The sequence below is a fragment of the Notolabrus celidotus genome, chromosome 20, assembly GCF_009762535.1.
Source record: "Notolabrus celidotus isolate fNotCel1 chromosome 20, fNotCel1.pri, whole genome shotgun sequence".
NCBI classification, from domain to species: Eukaryota; Metazoa; Chordata; class Actinopteri; order Labriformes; family Labridae; genus Notolabrus; species Notolabrus celidotus.
This window is the reverse complement of record NC_048291.1, coordinates 15,479,778-15,498,876: the sequence shown is the minus strand read 5'-3', so window position 1 is coordinate 15,498,876 and position 19,099 is coordinate 15,479,778. Positions and strand designations below refer to the sequence as shown.

At 42.2% G+C, this 19,099-nt stretch overlaps 3 protein-coding genes across 4 annotated transcripts in view; 2 read left to right on the top strand and 1 right to left on the bottom strand.

Moving 5' to 3' along the window:
- LOC117832217 (potassium channel subfamily T member 2) overlaps positions 1-10,395 on the top strand; it is a 45,409-nt gene extending 35,014 nt beyond the window's left edge. The window contains exons 17-31 of one of the 2 annotated variants that reach the window (XM_034711257.1): positions 1,011-1,163; positions 1,245-1,498; positions 1,897-2,221; positions 2,309-2,414; positions 2,499-2,671; positions 3,192-3,263; positions 3,461-3,595; positions 3,686-3,797; positions 4,562-4,663; positions 4,761-4,844; positions 4,920-5,048; positions 6,930-7,275; positions 7,576-7,608; positions 8,686-8,770; positions 8,870-10,394. In XM_034711257.1, the coding sequence (XP_034567148.1) occupies positions 1,011-1,163; positions 1,245-1,498; positions 1,897-2,221; positions 2,309-2,414; positions 2,499-2,671; positions 3,192-3,263; positions 3,461-3,595; positions 3,686-3,797; positions 4,562-4,663; positions 4,761-4,844; positions 4,920-5,048; positions 6,930-7,275; positions 7,576-7,608; positions 8,686-8,770; positions 8,870-8,987 (2,227 nt within the window). In that variant the 3' untranslated portion in view covers positions 8,988-10,394. Of the gene's footprint in view, positions 1-1,010; positions 1,164-1,244; positions 1,499-1,896; positions 2,222-2,308; positions 2,415-2,498; positions 2,672-3,191; positions 3,264-3,460; positions 3,596-3,685; positions 3,798-4,561; positions 4,664-4,760; positions 4,845-4,919; positions 5,049-6,929; positions 7,276-7,575; positions 7,609-8,685; positions 8,771-8,869 lie in introns of both variants that reach the window. The other variant, XM_034711258.1, reaches the window with a different exon arrangement.
- Positions 10,396-11,058: 663 nt separating this feature from the next.
- Positions 11,059-14,844, top strand: LOC117832221 (C-factor-like). The gene is made up of 6 exons (XM_034711264.1): positions 11,059-11,295; positions 11,489-11,543; positions 11,666-11,853; positions 11,966-12,127; positions 13,940-14,050; positions 14,642-14,844. Exons 1-6 carry the CDS (start codon positions 11,152-11,154, stop codon positions 14,753-14,755), a joined length of 774 nt encoding a protein of 257 aa, XP_034567155.1. The 5' UTR covers positions 11,059-11,151; the 3' UTR covers positions 14,756-14,844.
- On the bottom strand, positions 14,266-18,830 carry trim35-12 (tripartite motif containing 35-12). Its single transcript, XM_034711262.1, has 6 exons — positions 18,291-18,830; positions 17,986-18,081; positions 15,969-16,199; positions 15,866-15,888; positions 15,649-15,767; positions 14,266-15,504 (listed from the first exon to the last, which is right to left on the bottom strand). Exons 1-6 carry the CDS (start codon positions 18,828-18,830, stop codon positions 14,942-14,944), a joined length of 1,572 nt encoding a protein of 523 aa, XP_034567153.1. The 3' UTR covers positions 14,266-14,941.
- Between the last annotated feature and the right edge of the window lie 269 nt (positions 18,831-19,099).

The following is a 19,099-nucleotide window of genomic DNA, read 5'->3' as shown; positions in this document are numbered from 1 at the left end:
TTAAAAGAAAAAATGTAACCGATAAGATTAGGTAGATGATTAATTCATGACTATAGACACCCTTAACTGCACAGAGGATGACATGTCTGAGAGCCTTCACACACATGAAACAGAGGCAGTGTGTTTGTATTGATGGCTGACCACAGGTTTGATGCACAAAACTTTGCCATAGATTTGAATAGTGTCAGTGCTTTGTTGTTATGGTGGACGTGCTTGAAGCGCTGAAAGTGGTCGCCCTTCCAATATTACACTCTTTCGTCCCACTTTTCTTTGTGTAAGATCTTAAGCGTCATCTCAAAGCAACACATTGTAATCCTTTCACTAACAACAGGGAACTGATACACTATCGCTCTCAAAGTCAGAAAACTGGAAGAGAGTTCAATAGACCTATTTTTAAAATAATTACAGGCACAGATTGCAGAACTCATTTTGAGTATGTGAAAATCTATGTTTTTTGTTTAATTCATCAGCCTGATGAGATCAACATTCAAACACAGGTTGTTTCATAAGAACACTTCTATATCTGAAGTTGATGCCATTTGTTTCACCGTCTGTGATGAAGCCACATGACTGGATTGGTCCTCCTCCACTCATACCTTGCACTAAGTTACAGTGAAGTGCAAATTTGCTATAACACTTTCTTATATAATGCAGTCTTTGTCACAGGCCACCCACATTCACACTGCCCCCACACCCTTGCTTTGTGTTGTCACCTTTTTAGCCTCCATGTCTTAATCCATACCCCCTGAGGGAAATGTTGTCCACTTAACTGCATACATGTGTACATCTGAGACCTATTGTTCTTACACGCTGGGTGTCCTTGCATTCGTTCATGTATCAATTGAAGTATTGACCTGCAGCTCTGACAGAGATGGAAGATGTTACCACCACAACCTTGAGTTGAAAATCCTCACATGTCATCCTTGCACTGAGTTTCATTCTTTATATTAAATGTTTTAAAGATCAATTCCTTGCCATATGGCCAATCAATCCCCTTTATTTCATTTCAGGGAGGGCGGTGCATGTTCAGCCGACCAATGGCACAGGACCTACCGACGCTGCTCAGCCAATGAAGTGCATCACATCCGCTTGGAGGAAAGTAAATTCTTTGGGGAATACCAGGGCAAGAGTTTCACCTTTGCGTCCTTTCATGCTCACAAAAAGTAAGTCATACAGATCAAAAAGCTAAGAATTTATCCAGCAGACACTGACCTGCAGAGCGGACCTTGTCTCTGCGCCTGCAGGTATGGAGTTTGTTTGATCGGAGTACGCAGGTTGGACACCACCAATATCCTGCTGAACCCTGGCCCCTGCCACATCATGGGGGCCTCTGACACGTGCTTTTACATCAACATCTCCAAAGAGGAGAACTCAGCATTCGTCAGGGGCCAGAGGGAGCCATCGTGGGGCGGCACGGGAGGAAATGCCAGGGGAGTACAGCAAACCATTTACCACGGACTCACTCGCCTGCCAGTCCACAGTATCATCGCCAGCATGGGTCAGTCACATGAGCACAGCACAGAGACTGTGTAACATTTACACACTGACCTTCTGTTCACAGATTTTATGTTGGTCAAAGCCAGCAGCACAGTCACAGTTGTCAGAATTATGACATTCTCACAATTAAAGCATATCAGGTTGATAGAAATATTCATAGCTTTCCCACAGAATGATCAAGTATCTGATTTTAACTTCACTTGATAAGAGCAACTGAAATGTCAATACTATGGTTTTACAAACACACCCCCTGGTGGACAAGAAGGAAACTGTCCAGCTTGCAGGTTTTTAATGCAATTATGGTTTATACAGGATCCGTGCAAGCATGTTCCATGTAGTATTTAAACCTAGAGCTTGAGCTCTACCAGATCCTATGGCCTTGTGTGTTTGTTTGTGCAGGCACAGTGGCCATCGACCTGCAGGACTCCAGTGACAGCAGCCCAGAAGGCCAGGACCCAGGGAGCACCGGGCTTAACAGTGCACGTGGAAGCAGGAGCAGCTCCAGGACAGAGATGGGGGGTGGAAACACTTTGGCCCTGCCTGTGATGGGAGAGACAGCCGAGGAGAGGCGGCACAGCATTGCCCCCGTCCTGGAGCTGGTGGATGGCGTCACCAACCCCGCCTTTGACCTGCTGGGAGACCAGTCTGAGGACGAGGGAGGAGAAGAGGGGAAGGAGGACAGTGACAAGGACGAGAGCGCCCACTGGTGGGGTCGACACTGCGAGTAAGCAACGAATATGCTGTTTGAGTGTTGGTTCGTGGGTATGTTGAAGTGAACTTGTTTAGAGGTAACTGTGGGATTGTGCTACAGGTGGGTGAAGGGATACCCGCTGAACTCTCCATATATTGGCAGCTCACCTACTCTCTGCCACCTTCTGCAAGAAAAGATGCCTTTCTGCTGCCTGCGCATGGATAAGGTATGGGATTTAAGTGATTTGCTATCCTCACATAACATGTTCACATCGCTGTAATCCTCAGTTGCCACTCTCCTTTCCTCCTAGGCTTGTCACCACACCCTTTTCGAGGATGCTCGCTCCTATGGGTTCAAAAACAAATTGATTATCGTGTCTGCAGAGAGTGCAGGAAATGGTCTGTACAACTTTATTGTGCCACTAAGGGCCTACTACCGACCCAGGAAGGAGCTCAACCCCATCGTGCTGCTGCTGGAGAGCATGTAAGGACACATTAATATCAGTAGGTGTGATGTGCTGGCCCTGTTTATAAATACAGCCCTAACCTGAGCTATGTTGTATGGTAGTGTGGCTCTAAATTGACGCTGTGTGCATGGCAGCTGAGTTTAAAAACAGGTTTGCACTAGAAGGTAATGTCCCCCCTGATATAGCCAGGAGAGAAAAAATAAGCTATTTATGGACACTGTAAACATGATTTGTGAATTGATAAATGCTTTCAGGACAATGTGCTCCACAGTCCTGAGTCCTGTCGTGTTTTGTAGCTTGTACACAAAAGCAGTCAGCCAAATGAGAGTTGAATCCAATAAAAAGGCAATAAAATGCTGAGTCACTCCTGTGTTGTGTGGTTATTTTCAGCTTTTTTCTGCAGGCAGTGTGTCTGTGTTGTATATCTCAGGTTGAGTGAGAGGCTCTGTCTCTGTGGAGACGTTAGCTCCTCATCATGTCACGTATAAATCTCTACTGGTAAGAATCTCAAGTCTATTTGTGTTTTGATTGGTTCAGACCTGAAGCGGACTTCCTGGAGGCAATCTGTTGGTTCCCCATGGTGTTCTACACAGTGGGCTCTATCGACAAGTAAGATAGACCAAAGCCCCCAGCTGCTTTCATTATTTTTATTCCTCCTTTATCTTTTACTATAAGCCTAATCTTTTGCATTTATGTGCTCTTGCACCTCTCAGATGAGTTAATTTACCCTTTGCTTTATTCTTGCTGCCTTTCAAAACTGATCTATTCTTCACTTTCCCTCCCCCTCATCTTTCCTCTCTCCTCAGTCTGGACAGTTTGCTGCGATGTGGAGTCACTTTCGCTGACACCATGGTGGTTGTTGACAAGGAGAGCTCCATGATTGCAGAGGAGGATTACATGGCAGATGCAAAGACTATTGTGAATGTGCAGACCCTCTTCAGGTCTGCTTTGTTCAAATTTTTTCCACAATCTCACCCTCTGTTTTTGTATTTTTACTGATTATCTTCTTCTTATTGCTTCTCCTTCCCCAGACTGTTTCCAGCTCTTAGTATCATCACAGAGCTCACCCACCCAGCAAATATGCGCTTTATGCAGTTCAAAGTCAAAGATCACTACTCTCTGGCTCTGTCCAAACTGGAGAAGGTAAAAGCGTCACAGCTCCAAATGCCTCTTTCTATCGTTCCTGTTTCCTTCAGCCTGAGCCAGAGTAATAATGACAAAAACAAGAAGAATCTGCAGACTGTGTTTAGTATTCTAGTGATGCTAGAAACACATTCATTGAATCTTTGCTAATGTCTCCTCTGCCACAGCTCCTGTAAGTCAGCTATTACACATGATTAAAGCCTAATGGTTTTTCTTCTTTTCTCCCAGTTGCTGCTTTTCATTTTTTTTTTAAACCGATTTTTATAAATGGTGCCCCCTGTGTGACAGCTAATGAATTTCTCCTTTGGGCACCAATAACATTTATTAACAAATTAGTGAAGAGATAAGCATTATTATGAGACAACATTTTATTAAATATCTGCAAGTTGCCACACAGCCGGAGGGACCTTTGGTGGATTTCAAAGCTCTCCTTGTGTGCATGGTGCATGTTGTGCTTGCATTACACTGATATTGTCTGGTTAAGTCACTTGCATTACAAAAAAAATGCAAGTCAGATGCACTGGGATCTGAAAACTGGCTGCAAGAATGAATGTCAGACTAAGAAAAAATCATTGCATGCTAGAGTGGATGCTTGGCTTTGTGAATACATAAGCTTTTTAAAGTTTTATACATGCAGGTCTGATGATAATCACAAACTGTGTGCATCCATCATCTCATGTATACAGAGAGAGAGCAGTGTAACTGGAGAAAGTATCTGTGTATGAGTGTGTTTGCGAGCATATTTGTGTATGTTTGCTCTGCAGAAGGAAAGGGAAAAGGGATCCAACTTGGTGTTCATGTTCCGCCTGCCCTTCGCAGCAGGGAAAGTCTTCAGTGTCAGCATGCTGGACACTCTCCTCTATCAGGTATCTCTAACTCTTCACTCTAAAATCAAATTTCTGCTTCTCTATCTATTAAAACCAACTGCTATGATCTATTTATTTTGACCTTGTTATCCTGAAGTCATTTGTGAAGGACTACATGATCTCCATCACCAGGCTGCTGCTGGGTTTAGACTCCATGCCTGGCTCAGGTTTCCTCTGTGCTGTAAGTAGTCAAACAAAACCAGTCAGTCTGTTTGAACTGTGAAGGTTGGTGATGATTGGGTTGTCTGTTTTCTAGATGAAAATCACAGAGGATGACCTGTGGATCCGTACCTACGGCAGACTCTACCAGAAACTGTGCTCCTCCAGCGGAGACATTCCCATCGGCATCTACAGGACAGAGGCACATAAGCTTCCGGTCTCTGAGGTCAGCTGCTGCGATAACTCACTTTTACATGTCACTAAAAGGGATGGAAAATAGGGCAAGATTTTTAAATGCCCAAGCTTTAATTTACCTCAACTCAACTCAAGCCTTGCTAGTGCCCCGAGTGGCCCCAGGTTTGTTGCATTTTACTGTCCAAAGTAACTTGTTTTTCTCTGGAAACAACATCTCAGAATTCATATCTGAAATAAAAATGAACAAATAAAAAACCCTTACTATAAGGAAAAAGAAAATAGAATGGTTCCCTTGCATAAGCCAAGCAGCCAACTTCGGTCTTGAAAATTGAAGCCGATATGGAAGTGCTAAAAACTGCAGTTCCTCGAGTGTCCACTTGAGGATGGCTGCAATTTCACATAAACCCCATACACACCAATTCAACAAAGTCTGTCATTACAGCAAAAATGTACATGTTTATAGCCTGGATCAAAAACTAGTTTGGTCTGAATAGCTCATTTCTCTATTCTGGCACACTGTGCGAGTTGCGATTTTTTTCAATAACTCGTAGATTTGAAGATATCAAGGTTATACGTTTTGCACAATTAGGGGCACGGCTGACTTTGCTTACAGGTGAGCACACCGTAGCTGTTAGTGAGGAGGCTAAAAGACCACCTCAACTCCACCTCTGCACCTCATGTCAGGTCGACCAAAAGTCAGGTTCAATCAGCATTTCCAATATGGCGACTGCTATAACCAATTGATGACATTACTGAGACTATGTCCATGTTTTATACAGTCTCTGGCACAGGTGTACTCTGATCTGTAAGTTAGGGGTTCACAAAAATAGAGGAAGTGTGATGCAATTTTGTGAGAATTATGCCAATCACTGATACTGAATTTGCACAAACATAAAGTAGATAAAGATTCTCAGGTGTTAGTGTTTCTTCAGATAATCCTTGTGGGCTCATTCATAGACCAACCTGTGGCATCTTTAAACCTCAAACAGAGAAGGTTCCTTTTACACTATCTGGAGTGCACAGTGGAAGCGCAGCATGCCAAGATGTTATGCCATTGTGCCCCTACACTGTATGTAACCACACATCATTCAAAGACCAACACACCCATTGACAACTAGGGGGTTCAATTAACCCCCTAACCCCACCCCCAGACTATGCCTATGTTCTTTTGAAAATAATTCTTAGCATGTCTTTCGGGGAGGATGTCAAATCAGTGTCAATGTTAAGTAAATCAATTCAACTCCTGATGAAGGAAGATGAGTTTTGCTTTCAGAGCTGTGTCAGCAGAGCATGAGCAGCCTCTGCTTGCTTTCTTTGGTTGTATTCTGAGTCTGAATGAAAGCTGCTACCTGGAGAAATCAGCCAAAGTGCTGAAAAATCCTCTTCAACAACTTTCTCTGCACACAAATTTTTAGGATGCCAATTATGCTGTAAAAAGTGTTTCAAAGCCAGCATGCAACACGAGAGAAGGCTGAAATCCGTACTGAAAAAGCCCATGGATCCTCAGGGTCACCAATAATGGTAAATGACAGCACTGATGCAGGAAGAACAGCCAAATTGGAAGTTTCGCCTCAGAGACAGAGAAAACCAGCAACGTTTATCACAAACTATCTCTCAGATGGAGAGACAGGAACATTTAAATCTATGAGCCATCCTTTTAAGTTTGTTTTAAATAGGAGCCTCTCTAAATGTTAGTTTTTTCTTCAAGATATTAAACAGTGAGTTTCAGGGTGTACTATGTTAATCACATTATAATATCAAATGTCAATATCAAACATCTCATGTGTTCGGTTTTACAAATCTAGAACTGGTTGTGAAGAAGCTAGAGTTTTGAACACAGATCTTTTATGCTGTAGAAGGAAACTCAAAGTGTGTACATGTGTGTGTATGTGATCACGTTTCTGTGTTACAGTCCCAGGTATCCATCACAGTGGAAGACTACGAGGACACACGGGAACCCAGGGAGCCCCTGCTGTCCCGGTCTGGTGCCCACCGTAACTCCACCTCCTCAGAGCCCATCTCCACCTCTTCCCATTCCTCAGACCACCCGCTGCTCAGGAGGAAGAGCATGCAGTGGGCACGGCGGCTGAGCAGGAAGGGGGGTCGGGGCTCTAATGCAGCGAAGGGGGGTCCGGGCAGTGCAGCAGAAAGGATCAGCCAGCAGAGACTGACCCTGTTCAGACGCTCGGAGAGGCAAGAACTCAATGCTCTCGTGCGGACAAGAATGAAACACTTGGGCCTTTCTCCAACTGGATTCAGTAAGTTTGAATCATATAAAAAGTCCTCTGCTCATGAAGAACACGTCTACAGGTCATCTGTTTACACCTTAGTACATATAAGCACGAGAATGTTGATTTTTTAAATATTTTATTATTCTGGGGTTGGAGGTTTTGTTTGAGGCTCAGCATGCTCTACTGTCTGACTGATTAGTGTTTGTTACTGCATGTGCTGTCACCTGGATGCAGTGTGATGTGTACTGCTTAGGTGACAAATAATAGACCACTTAACTGTGAAGCTTTTTGTTTGTGCACTAAATTAAAACTGATTCCAACTTTCAGGCAGAGGACAACATTTAATGAAATCCTCACAAGGTACACAGTAATTGATCTATTTCTTATTTCCAGTTCACCCTTTCATACCATAATATTCTGTCTCTGATCATAATAATGCTGGACTTATTCCCATACTGTGAAACAGTTAGACCACTTAGATGGAGACTGAACTCCTCTCGACTTTTGAACTTTTTAAAGAACTTGAGAAAATTTAAGACAACACGAAAATCAACAGCTCCCTCTGCTGGTCATGACTGGAAAACACTGAAGACTTTACACTTTGTAACTCATCAAACTCCAGAGAATGATAAGGGTAGCTTATTTGAACAAGAAAGCCTCATTGAGATTGAGAAATATGACCTGTCCAAGAGCTTCAGCAGCACAAAGTTACAAAGATAAAACACACAAACATAGGTCAACATATCCTGGATCACATAACAGTAGGTCCCAAGTCAAAGTTTCTACATCTGATGCATCTTCTTCCACACCTTCAGTCTTCTTTCAAAACCATTTAAAGAGACCAGCTCCCTCAGATCCAAATCTACCGGCAGGAGCACCTTATACCCGCAACTCCATTTCTAGACAGACTCTGGGGACAGAAAGCAAATATAAGTCTGGGTCACAGAGCAAAAGCAGCTTCCAGCATTTCATTTTTCAAATGAATAGAAAATGTCTCCTTCCAACTTGAGTGAGTTAGAGCAACTCAAATATGATCAGAGGTGTTAACTCTCCAGTTTCGAGTAGTGTGGTGGTTATTTTCAAAGTAGATAAAATGCCTTTGATTCTGGAGATAAAAACGACAGAGGAGGGAGGCTCCTGACCTGTAAGGAATTTGATGTTTTAAAATTGCAATTAATGATGGTGATAAAGCTCCCCATGCAAAGTAACAAACCTGCGAAATGACAGATCATTTGCAGAAACAGAGTTGTCAGTGTGATAAAGGCTTTACCTCTAGGTCAATTGTCCTGGTATTTTTGACTATACATAACCTCCTGTCTTGTGACTCACAGTACTGTAGGCCCTTTCCTTCTGTGTGCACGGATGTTGCACAGCCTGCTGTATATCCTGCTTCTATTTTATTTCCTGCCTCACTTACCTCCTTTCTTCCTGTGTCAGATGGGATGACAGACCAAGGGAACAGACTGTCTTATATCCTGATCAACCCTTCTCCAGACACCAGACTAGAGCTGCATGATGTTGTGTGAGTACACAAGCACAGTATAATTGAAAGCACCTCAAAAATGATTATTTTGAGAGTGAGTGATTTTGTGAGACTGATTTGTCTGTACCTGACCTGCAGATACCTGATCAGACCAGACCCCCTCTCTTTGGTACCAAATCAGGGCGGCAATAGGAAGTGTGGTGGCGGGCTATCAGAGAGCCATAGGTTTGATACACAGGACAGCACCCATCTGTGAGAGAAAACAAAAGACAAATATGACGTCAAAACACTGCCTGAGAAAAAGGACAAACCACAACATCACACCCATGAGACGCAGGCAGAGATCAGGATATGGTGAAATGGAAATCTCTGTGAACTCAGAGGAGCCGGACATGCATAGACCTTTTCTATAACACTGGGAATGTTTTATTTATGCACCATCCTATTTACAAAGTAGAGAGCTGCAGACACAGAAGTGCATTTACTGAAGAACTGTATGTGTTTATATTTGTGTATGTGCATGTTATGTACTGCATCATGTGTGTGCAGTGTGTATGGTCGTGTGGATGGATGTGTATGTGTGCTTATGGATCAAGAGCAAGACACTGCCAATTTAATCCGGACAGCCAAAGAAACCTGCTGCCATAATGAAGGCTGACTGATGTTATTTTTGTGTCCCTCCCTCTCTATGTTGTTGGTGTGTTTGGCACACTAAGTGTTGTTTACTGTATTTGAAAGGGGCTCTATGGTTTACACATCCTATTAGGCTTTGTTTGTTTATTAGTTTTAAGTCTTCATAAATCCTTTTTGGGGTTTTCTTTACTTGTTTTACACACCTTTACCATTCGACTCACATATATCACGCTCACCAGCAGTGGAAGGATCCAAAGAGCCTCGACCTCAGTAATGGACATGAGTAGACACACCATCAGTGCAGGGCATACTGTCACATTACAGTCTGGACTGTTTCAGAGTCTTTTTTGATTTCTGTCCTGCTCTCTCTGCTTCTGTCAGTCCTGCCACCAGCTCACTTTTGCTGACATGCATGTTAGAGATGTAGGGGATGGACAAAATCGCAGGAAAATATATCTTCACACACTGCCATCCAGTACGACACCCCTGCAACAAACACTACCTTTGTGAAGCTAATATTGTTGCCGTTTTCAGTATGTCGTCTCAGTTTTGAAGCTGACTTACCAGCTTCACAATCAAACATAATCTGTATTTATTGCACACTGCACTAAATATTCACTTTTTCAAGTCATTAGTTTACTGATTGAGAATGAAGAACTATGATATAATTTAATTTTCAAACCAGAAAAATCTCTCAAAACACTATTCCAGTGCATTAAGACCCTTCTGCTTGTTTTTACAGACTAGACTTCCTTATAGTATAGATAGTCAGTTATTTCACACCTGACATGACGTTTTAATCTGCTATATTGAAGTAAATTACTTGTTTGAGTTAAATTCATGCTGTTTGATTACCAAGGAATTTGCAATTTGTACATTTTTGTCTGATAATCTGAATGTGCCATTTCATACAGAAATGGTGCAGCCATGTGGAAGGATGTTAACCAGCATCCCTGCCAACACAACTGCTGTAGCTTTAGTGCCATTATAACAGATGAAAATATGTACATATTAAAGGAAGTCATTATAGTTTGTCATTGTTTATTGCTTGGTGTCACTTCATAGCTGCAGATTTATAATTTGACTCTTTGTAAAACTGCTTGTCATGGAAGCAGTCACATGTTCTACCTAATAATGAATCACTTAATTGTCTTACATAATGTGTCTTTTCTGTGGATCACCCAGCTGACATTCCTCAGTTATTTCTGCTTCACTGTATCAACAATGTGGATGGCTCACCCTTAATTGCCCCTGTTTTTTTGACCATAATGCTCACAAGCTTGCCAAGTACAAAGAAGCATGAAATGTGGTATATTAGTTTATGCATCCATGTGACTTCAGAGGTCATGCTCATGCTGCTGGGTGAGGTCTGTGTAAAAAAAATGCTGAGCCTATTATAGAGTAGATGTCCGCTTACTGGACAGGAAGTCCTCTGCTGTTGCATTGTTGTTCCTAGAGCTCTGAAAGGCCGGATTCATGCACTTTGCTTGTTCCAGCCTTGTTGAAACAATTACACACTTTCTAACCGGTATGTGGCTCAACACCTCATGCCTGACTTGTCATAGTGACTTGCAAAATGTATTGAAGTGGTGCTTAAGCTGTACACATATGTTACAAGAGCATGGGTGTGGCCAGTTTGAACAGTAGATTAAAAGAAAAGAAAGAACTCAGGCAGTTATATTTGCACACTGGGATAGGGGGTGTGGCCAGTGAGTCTGCAGATCCTACATTAAACAAAGCCCCAAGATCAGAGCTCAGGCAGAGCTGTGTGCGGTCTGAGACGGGAAATGGCATCTAAAGCAGTGAGTGCACTTATCACAGGAGCCAACAGGGGTCTGGGCCTGGAGATGGTGAGACAAATGGTGGAGGGGCCCAAAGCCGTGAGAAAGCTGTTTGCCTGCTGCAGAGACCCAGACGGACCCAGGGCCGAGGTGAGAGTCCATGATACTTCTTCTGAATCTCATTGCACAGGACAGAAGAAATAAGAAATGTGTAACATGAAAATAAATAACTTCTATCAAAGCTGATGTTGCAAACCACAAATTTCTGGTGACTGATAAAAAATGTATGAGTGATTCTTCGCTTCTTCTGAATAACAATCTTGTCCTCCATTTGTTTTCACAGGACTTGAGAACATTGGCAAAGAAGTATTCTAACATCATCCACATCATTCGCATGGGTACAGGCTCTTATATAACTGTTCCAATGTTGAAGTTGTTGACTCTATGAATAGGCCATTGATGTTGATATGTATCTGACTGTCTACTATTGACTGCTCCTCTGTCTTTCTCTCTCTGTCAGACGTCAGTGACCTTTGTAGCATACAAGAGAGCGTTCAGCAGGTGGGCTCTGTGGTGGGAAAGGATGGTCTCAACCTGCTGATTAACAATGCAGGGGTGCTGACCAAAGATGTCCTGCTTGAATGCAGTCCAGAGGACATGCAGAAAACTTTTAACACCAACGTCATTGGCCCCATGAACATCATTAAAGTTAGTCTGCTGTGTCTGAAACACATCATTTTAGTTCTGCTGCTTTCTAGATGTGTAATGTAAGTTTTTTTTGTTCCCTCTTTCTGTCTCTGTTGCTGGTGTGCATCTGAAGGAGTTCCTGCCTCTCCTTCGCACTGCAGCAAAGACTAGTGAGATGCCTGGGAGGTCCAGCAGAAAAGCAGCTTTTGTGAGCATCAGTTCCACTCTGAGCTCAATGGAATTGGTGAAAGACTCATATGCCTACTTCCCTGCTATCTCTTACCGCATCAGCAAGGTAAGTGACAGCCTGCTATCACTGTGTTTATTGTTTATTGAGTGGTACTGTGGAAAACTTTCTACACATTGAACCATCAGTTTTTATTCATAAAGCACCAAACCTTTAACAAGTTATCTTATTGCACTTCATATGAGGCAGGTCAAAATTGTATTATTTGTAATGTTCTTTACAGAGATACCACATGAATCCATCATAAGAAAGCACCAAGCAATAGTGTCAAGGAATAAACTTCCTTTTAACAGGCAGAAACCTTGAGGAGAACCAAACTCATTATTAAACGGATGCGTGCCACAACAAACAGGGCCCACGAGAGGGAGAGTCTGTGAGAGCAGGGGCGTGTTCAGACTTTTTTGGCAGGGGTGGTCCAACTAGGGCACCGACATAGGCTGGGGTGACCAGGATATGTGTGAACATTTACCCAAATTCATATCATTAACCCTCTCTGTTGTGAAACATCATTTAAGTTTTATACAGTTTTTTATTCCTGTGTTTGAATTTTACTTTAAAAGGGAACACCTTATTTGATTAGTTCTTTAAGGGCTCAGGAAGAAGAGTTTTGTCCAAGGTCACAATACAGGTCTGTAAAGAAAATGTAGCACATGTAAATACAGAGAAAACTACAGCCAGCCAAGACAGTTGATTTTTACATTTCTCACCTCTGCACCTCTGACAAGGTGAATAGTAAATAACAGTATAGCATTTTGGATTACTAATCAATTTTTTTCCAAGGGGGGGAATGGGGCAGTGAAACCTCTGGTCATCCCTCTGGGCACACCCCTGTGGGAGAGAGGAATGGATAGAGACAAACACACGGACAGACAGATGAACATACAGCAAAAATGAACTAGCTGATCCCATTCATATCCACTCACACAATCTGGCTATTACACTGGGATCAATTTGGGGTTCAGTGTCTTTCTTATCCCTACTATTATCCTTGGGGTCAATTTGACCCCATTCAATGTTTAACGTCTCTAAATAACCTTTATGGCTTCACATTTCATGAATTTTCCTAATTTAATGGGGACAACTGGAAAAACGTAAAAATAAAATATTGATATGTTCCAATTTCCTGTAAAAAAAATTGCATTGGTGTTCCTTGGGGTCAATTTGACCCCAATTTGTTGTAGCTGTATATAAGATAAGAAATATCAACATTTTACACACATTTGTTTTGGTTGTTTTGGATTATATTGAGGTCACTATAATCAAGGACACTTCCGCATGTGACTGCAGGAGCTGGGATCGAACTGCCAACCTTTAGACTGAGATATGATATTTGCAGCCACCATGTCTCTAAAGACATTCAATGATGTGTCCTGTGTCATACGTTTTGATAACATAGAAACAAGGCAGGGCCGACGAGAGCATGACAAACTCGAAGCAGTTTGATGTTCTGTTTAACAAATTAAGTCCGTCTGAATGCTTTAAATTGTGTTTATGCTTAAAATATATATATTTAAAGGGATATTTAGGCAGGCATTAAAGAAACATAAAGTACCTGACACAAACCTGGGTAACAATCCGTTTCTGGAGGTTTAAATTGCTTGGGTCAAATTGACCCCAAGGATAAAAGATGTTAGTACATTTAAGGGTAACATGAGGGTTAAAGAGACTTTGGTGTTTAAAGAGGACTTATCATTGACGTGTCAGACTGAAATCAATCAGATAGAATGGATTGAAACCTGTTTTCTCTGTGTAACAGGACTTCTTTCAAATACAGCCCTGTTATCTAATGTGACAATTACATATAATAGTTCTCTGTCTGCATGTCGTTTGCATACTGATATAGTCCTCTTCTCTTCTCAGGCAGGTCTGAACATGCTGACACTGTGTGCAGCAGATGAGCTGAAGAAGGATGAGATCCTGTTCTCTTTGCTGCACCCTGGCTGGGTGCGCACTGACATGGGTGGAGAGGACGTGAGTCAGCCTTGTTTTTAGTGCTTTTACTGACCTTACCGGTCTGGTCTCATTTAGAAATCAGTGGAGGAAAGCAGCTCTGAATGATAGTTAGGTTTATCAAGAAATCCATAAACCTCACAGTGTGTAATTCTACATCTCATCTAGTAATCAAGCAACCACTGAAACAGCAAACAAACAACTACAGTTACTGTTGAATACATTTAATCCACAGAAAAAACACTAGATCTTCTCATAGTGACAAAGCTTTTTATGAATCAAGCTTCATTCTAACAGCAATATTCTGGTTCTCAGTTCATATATTCTTCTACATTTTAGAGTCCTGAGGTTATACATTTTGCAGAATTATTAAGTTCAAAAGATAGCTTTAGAATGATATGAAAGGTTGCATTTTCAGTATCTAGTTACATATCTCAAACAAAGGTGGTCCTGGTCAAGTAGGTAGAGCATGAGCTCTTTTGATATCATTATAAATATCCTTCAATAAGCAGCCGTAGAATCCGTATCTGGTTTGAGAAAGGAAATGTTTGATTGTCTTTTTACTCTGGTGCGATGCCTTCATGGTAACTGGGTGTTTTTTCCAACCACCAGGGGGACATTGATGCCCAAGAGAGCGTACAGGGGATGCTTCGTGTGCTGGATTCCCTGACTGAGAAGCAGAATGGATCTTTCTTGGATTACAAAGGCAACACCATCCCCTGGTAGTACAAAGAAACCACAATGTGTTTCAAAAGCTGCAGTGACTCACTTCATGAACCCAAGGGAAATACAATAAATCATCACTTGTTACTTTGCCTGTGTTGTACTCATTTTATGTGCAGTATCTGCTGATATAATTCAATTTACATTTGGGTAAATTATAAAACATTAGAGATGATGTCCTCTGTAAGATCACCACGTGGCACTATTCCACACCGCCACCTTGGCAGGGCAGATCTTAAGTGGGTTGGGGTTATTTCCATTGATGTTGGCACCAGGACAGAAGAAAGGGTACATCTTCTCTGTGAAGAAGTCATTGAAGGTGTAGATGGGTATCATGCTAATAGGGTTGGAGAAGGTCACCTCCCCGGAGTCGTAGTCCAGCTGCACCCTGACTCGAGTCAGCTGCTCACCCACCAGTTGCAGTGGGATGCTGGGCCTTGTCATGGCTGAGTATTCACCCTCATAGTGTGATATCATCCAAAAGCCGCCCTCAGGGCAGCCTGAGATACGGCCTTTCCGGTCTATTGACTCCTTGACCACCCCAAGCATCCAGTCTGCCTTGTCACCCACCTCCACCTCCCAGGCGTGGCGACCTGAGGTGAAGCCCTCTGAGCCCAGCACGAAGACAAAGTGGCCGAAACGTTCAGGGTTGTCTGGTAGCTTCTTAAGGGATCCACTGTTGGCCACACTGGTCAGGTTTGTAGAGATGGACAACCAGGAGTAGGCAGTGTTGGGGTCGAGGGTGATGGGTGCTAAAACAGAAGAAAACAGAGAGTGGTTTGATGTTTTCATTGAGTGTTCCTCTGAAGTTTAAGTTTAAGAATAGAAACTTATTCCAGCCAAAATATTCAAAATAACAAAACTCTACTTCACCAAATGTTATCTGGAGTGCTTACTATATTGAACTTCTTCCACCATCTTCTCCCACACATGGTATTTGAGGGAGCTGACATGCTTGGCCACATCTATCAAAACAAAAGACACCTTTTCTGGATCCTTCTGCTGGATCTGCGCTCTGGTCAAATAGATCACACGATGAAATCAACAAATGCTCAACAGCTAAATCAGCTGAATCAAATAAAAAGGGATGCAGAAGATGAGAAAACTATGTACCTTTTCTTTGTGTTGGCATAATTCTGAAACCAAAGCAGACAATATTACAATCTGTTCAAATAGTAGAATGAACTTTAGAAACAGGTTAAAAAACTCTCCTCACCATAAGAAAGAGAGCGTCACTGGAGGCAATCTCGTTCTCAATAGCGATGACAGCATGAGAAAAGGTTAGGATACTGCTGGTGATGCTGTCTGACTTCCTCTTCACAAGCTCTTTCTTTTCCTCATCCTCCTGCCTCAGTGCATCCAGACGAGTTGCCTCTTCCTGCTGCAGAAACTCTCTCAGCTGCTGGAACTCGTCTTTGATCTGCTTCTCTGTGGCCTGAGTCTGATTCTAGGAAACATTGAAATACGGTCAGTGGATATTACTGGGTCTGAGTTTTAGTCTTTTGTTGCACTTTGTCTAACCCAAGTCGTCCTGTGTTTATCTAAATAATGGTTGCCATAAAGGACGATTCAGTTATTTTTTGTTTAATTAATCTAACATCTTTAAAGTAAGTAGCTTTATATCAAATAAAAATGCCAAAACTGATGTATATTAAAGAAGAGTTGAAAAAGAAGCATGCATTTGGCTCAAAGAAGAGGCTTGAGGGGAAATTTGCAGTTCTTGGTGTTCATCACTAAATCCTGAATAAGGGAGAGCCTTGCTGCAGAATTACTTCACTGCTGTGAGGAACTTTCAGTTAAAAAATGAACATCCTAACACTTTGCTGATCCGGTCCTGTACATCTTAAAGTAGTATTTTCTGACAAAATATCTCATCCTGCACTCATCAATGTGTTATTCATTGTGATTATTTGCTGCTTAAAATGTAAAGAAAGACTGTTTCTTCTGTGTGCTGAAAATTGTCTGGTCAGGCACCTACCCCTTGGCAGTGGACTCAGGCATCAAACTAACAATATATAAATTGTCAGTTTTTTTGCAGATGGTTTTTTATTGGTTTTTATGGTCAAAGAGAAGCATCACTTTTAATTTCAATCTGTTTCACACTCTGTTCAAAACTCATCAGTGGGCCTTTAAGATACCATAACATATGGACAAAATGTGGCTCTTTGCAGCCAAATCATTTTCTAACTGTACTGAATTAAGTTTGTATTGAAGAGGTATCCAAGAAACACTTGTTAGGACTCAAATACCCTTTAACTTTGAGTCTTTCTTTGGGTCATAGTTTCTTTCTGCAAAATAGGAGGGATACAAAGCTGCTTCATGCACCTGTTAGAAAGTAAAACATTTAAGCAGGAGTAAGTGGCTAAATTCTGTATCTTCTGTGGATAAATCATGTACCTATTGTCTACATTAGACAACATGTATGAAACAATTTTGGAAAAACTTAAAATGGTAAAGTTGACTAAAGATCCAAAGATCCAACCATGGCTAATGCTCACTCCCCCCTCTCTATGCGAACTTTCCAAAAGTAAGTTACATAACTTCTGATATATATACTTTTTTAAGAGATGGTTTTACCAGGCTTTCAGTGCCATTGTTCAGAGGATAGGACAATGAAACTGAGAAGTGTGGCGAATAAAGGGCCGAGGGTTGGATTTGACCCAGACTGTCTACTTTAAAGACTAGAGCACCTGTACATGGGGCGAACACTTAGCTGAATCATATATTGACATCCTTAATAATATACTGTATAGGCATTAAGGTAAGCTTATCCATAGATGCATAAAATGTTAACAGCTTAAGTGGGAGTACACATTAGTATGTATGTTGTATATGTGGATATGGTTATTATTATAGCCATATATGTCTGTAAATGGATAATCTGGATGTTTAATAGTGAATGGATGGATTCACCTGGAAGTGTTAATAGAGGACTGAAATATTTCTTCAGGTTGGACTAGTGACACAAGGACCAGGCTCTTTCTTTACATATGCGCTAAAAAATAGGTATACCTCAATTGAAGGATAATCTAGTTCAAAACTGCTAGCTCTAGATGTGTAAATAAGAAATGGCTCTAGGGTGCTTAGAATTGGCACCCTAAGAAAAACTAGGTGGCTTTTCTAACACCTTGGCTGACATGTTTACACACCAACACTCTGTGGATCAGCTTCAGTCACAGCCAGAGGTCACGCTGGCCTTCTAGTGTTTCGTGGAACTCTGTGTTTATTGATACCTTGATGTGCACAGTTGTGTCATCACACTCCTGCTTGGCCTCATAGAGGCGTTTCAGGTGCTTCCTCAGTGGGATCACCTCTGTCTTCATCTCTGCCTAAAGGGTAAAGGTGCAGTCATATGTCAGCTGTTATAAAATGAAGTAGCAATGGGAGAAATAGTCATGGATTGCACAGTTCAAGAGATTAAAAATCAACACTTTTCTGGTGAGAATAAAATTAAACAGATGATAGTTCTTAAACCAAGAAGTAATGTGTTTTCACAAACTATTAAAAATCAGTTCAACAGCTGAGAGCAATGCATTACCTTGAGGTCCTGAGCTCCCTCATCCAAAGGACACACTCGGTGTCCCTGGTGCTTCTTGGAGGTGTGACACACACAGCACAGGACTTCAAAGTCATCCAGACAGAAAAGCTTGAGAACTTCCCCGTGTGTGGTGCACGTCACCTCCTCTACCTGTGCTTGCCCCCGGGTCCAGTCAGCTCCTGCCCCGGCTGCACCCGTCCTACGCTCCTGCTCCCTCAGGAAGGTGTCGGCCACATTCTTCAGTGCCAGGCTGACTGTTGGCTCAGTCAGGGAGCACTTCCTCCTGCAGATGGGACATTCACGCCTGGCCTTCTTCTTGTTCCAGAACTGCTGCAAACACACTCGGCAGAAGCTGTGACTGCACTTGAGCACCACGGGGTCTTTGAAAATCTCACAGCAAACTGGACAAGACAGCTCCTCTTCCAGCATGGAGCCTGAGCGTGAGGAAACAGCCCGGGGTCGAAGAGCTGAAGCCACTTTAGGACTCTGGAAGAAAGAAAGTTTTCCAGGCTGAGAGGAAGCTCGTGGACGCAGCGCCATGGTGGGGTCCTAAAAGTTAAATCTGTGGTTGTTTGTCGCAGAGAAGACGTGCGCTCTCTGGCTGCAGTGTGAGTCCACTGAGTAATCTAGGCTTATGAACAACCAGAGTTATAGATCAACAGGGACTCGAAGAACAGGTTTACTTCACTTCTAGTAAATAAAGGACGTGTCAACAGCCCTCATGTGCCCCCACAGCAGCAGAGCTTACTGTCATGTTTTCTTCTTCATGGATAAAAAAAACAAGACTGCCCTGGGAGGTCTGATGTTAC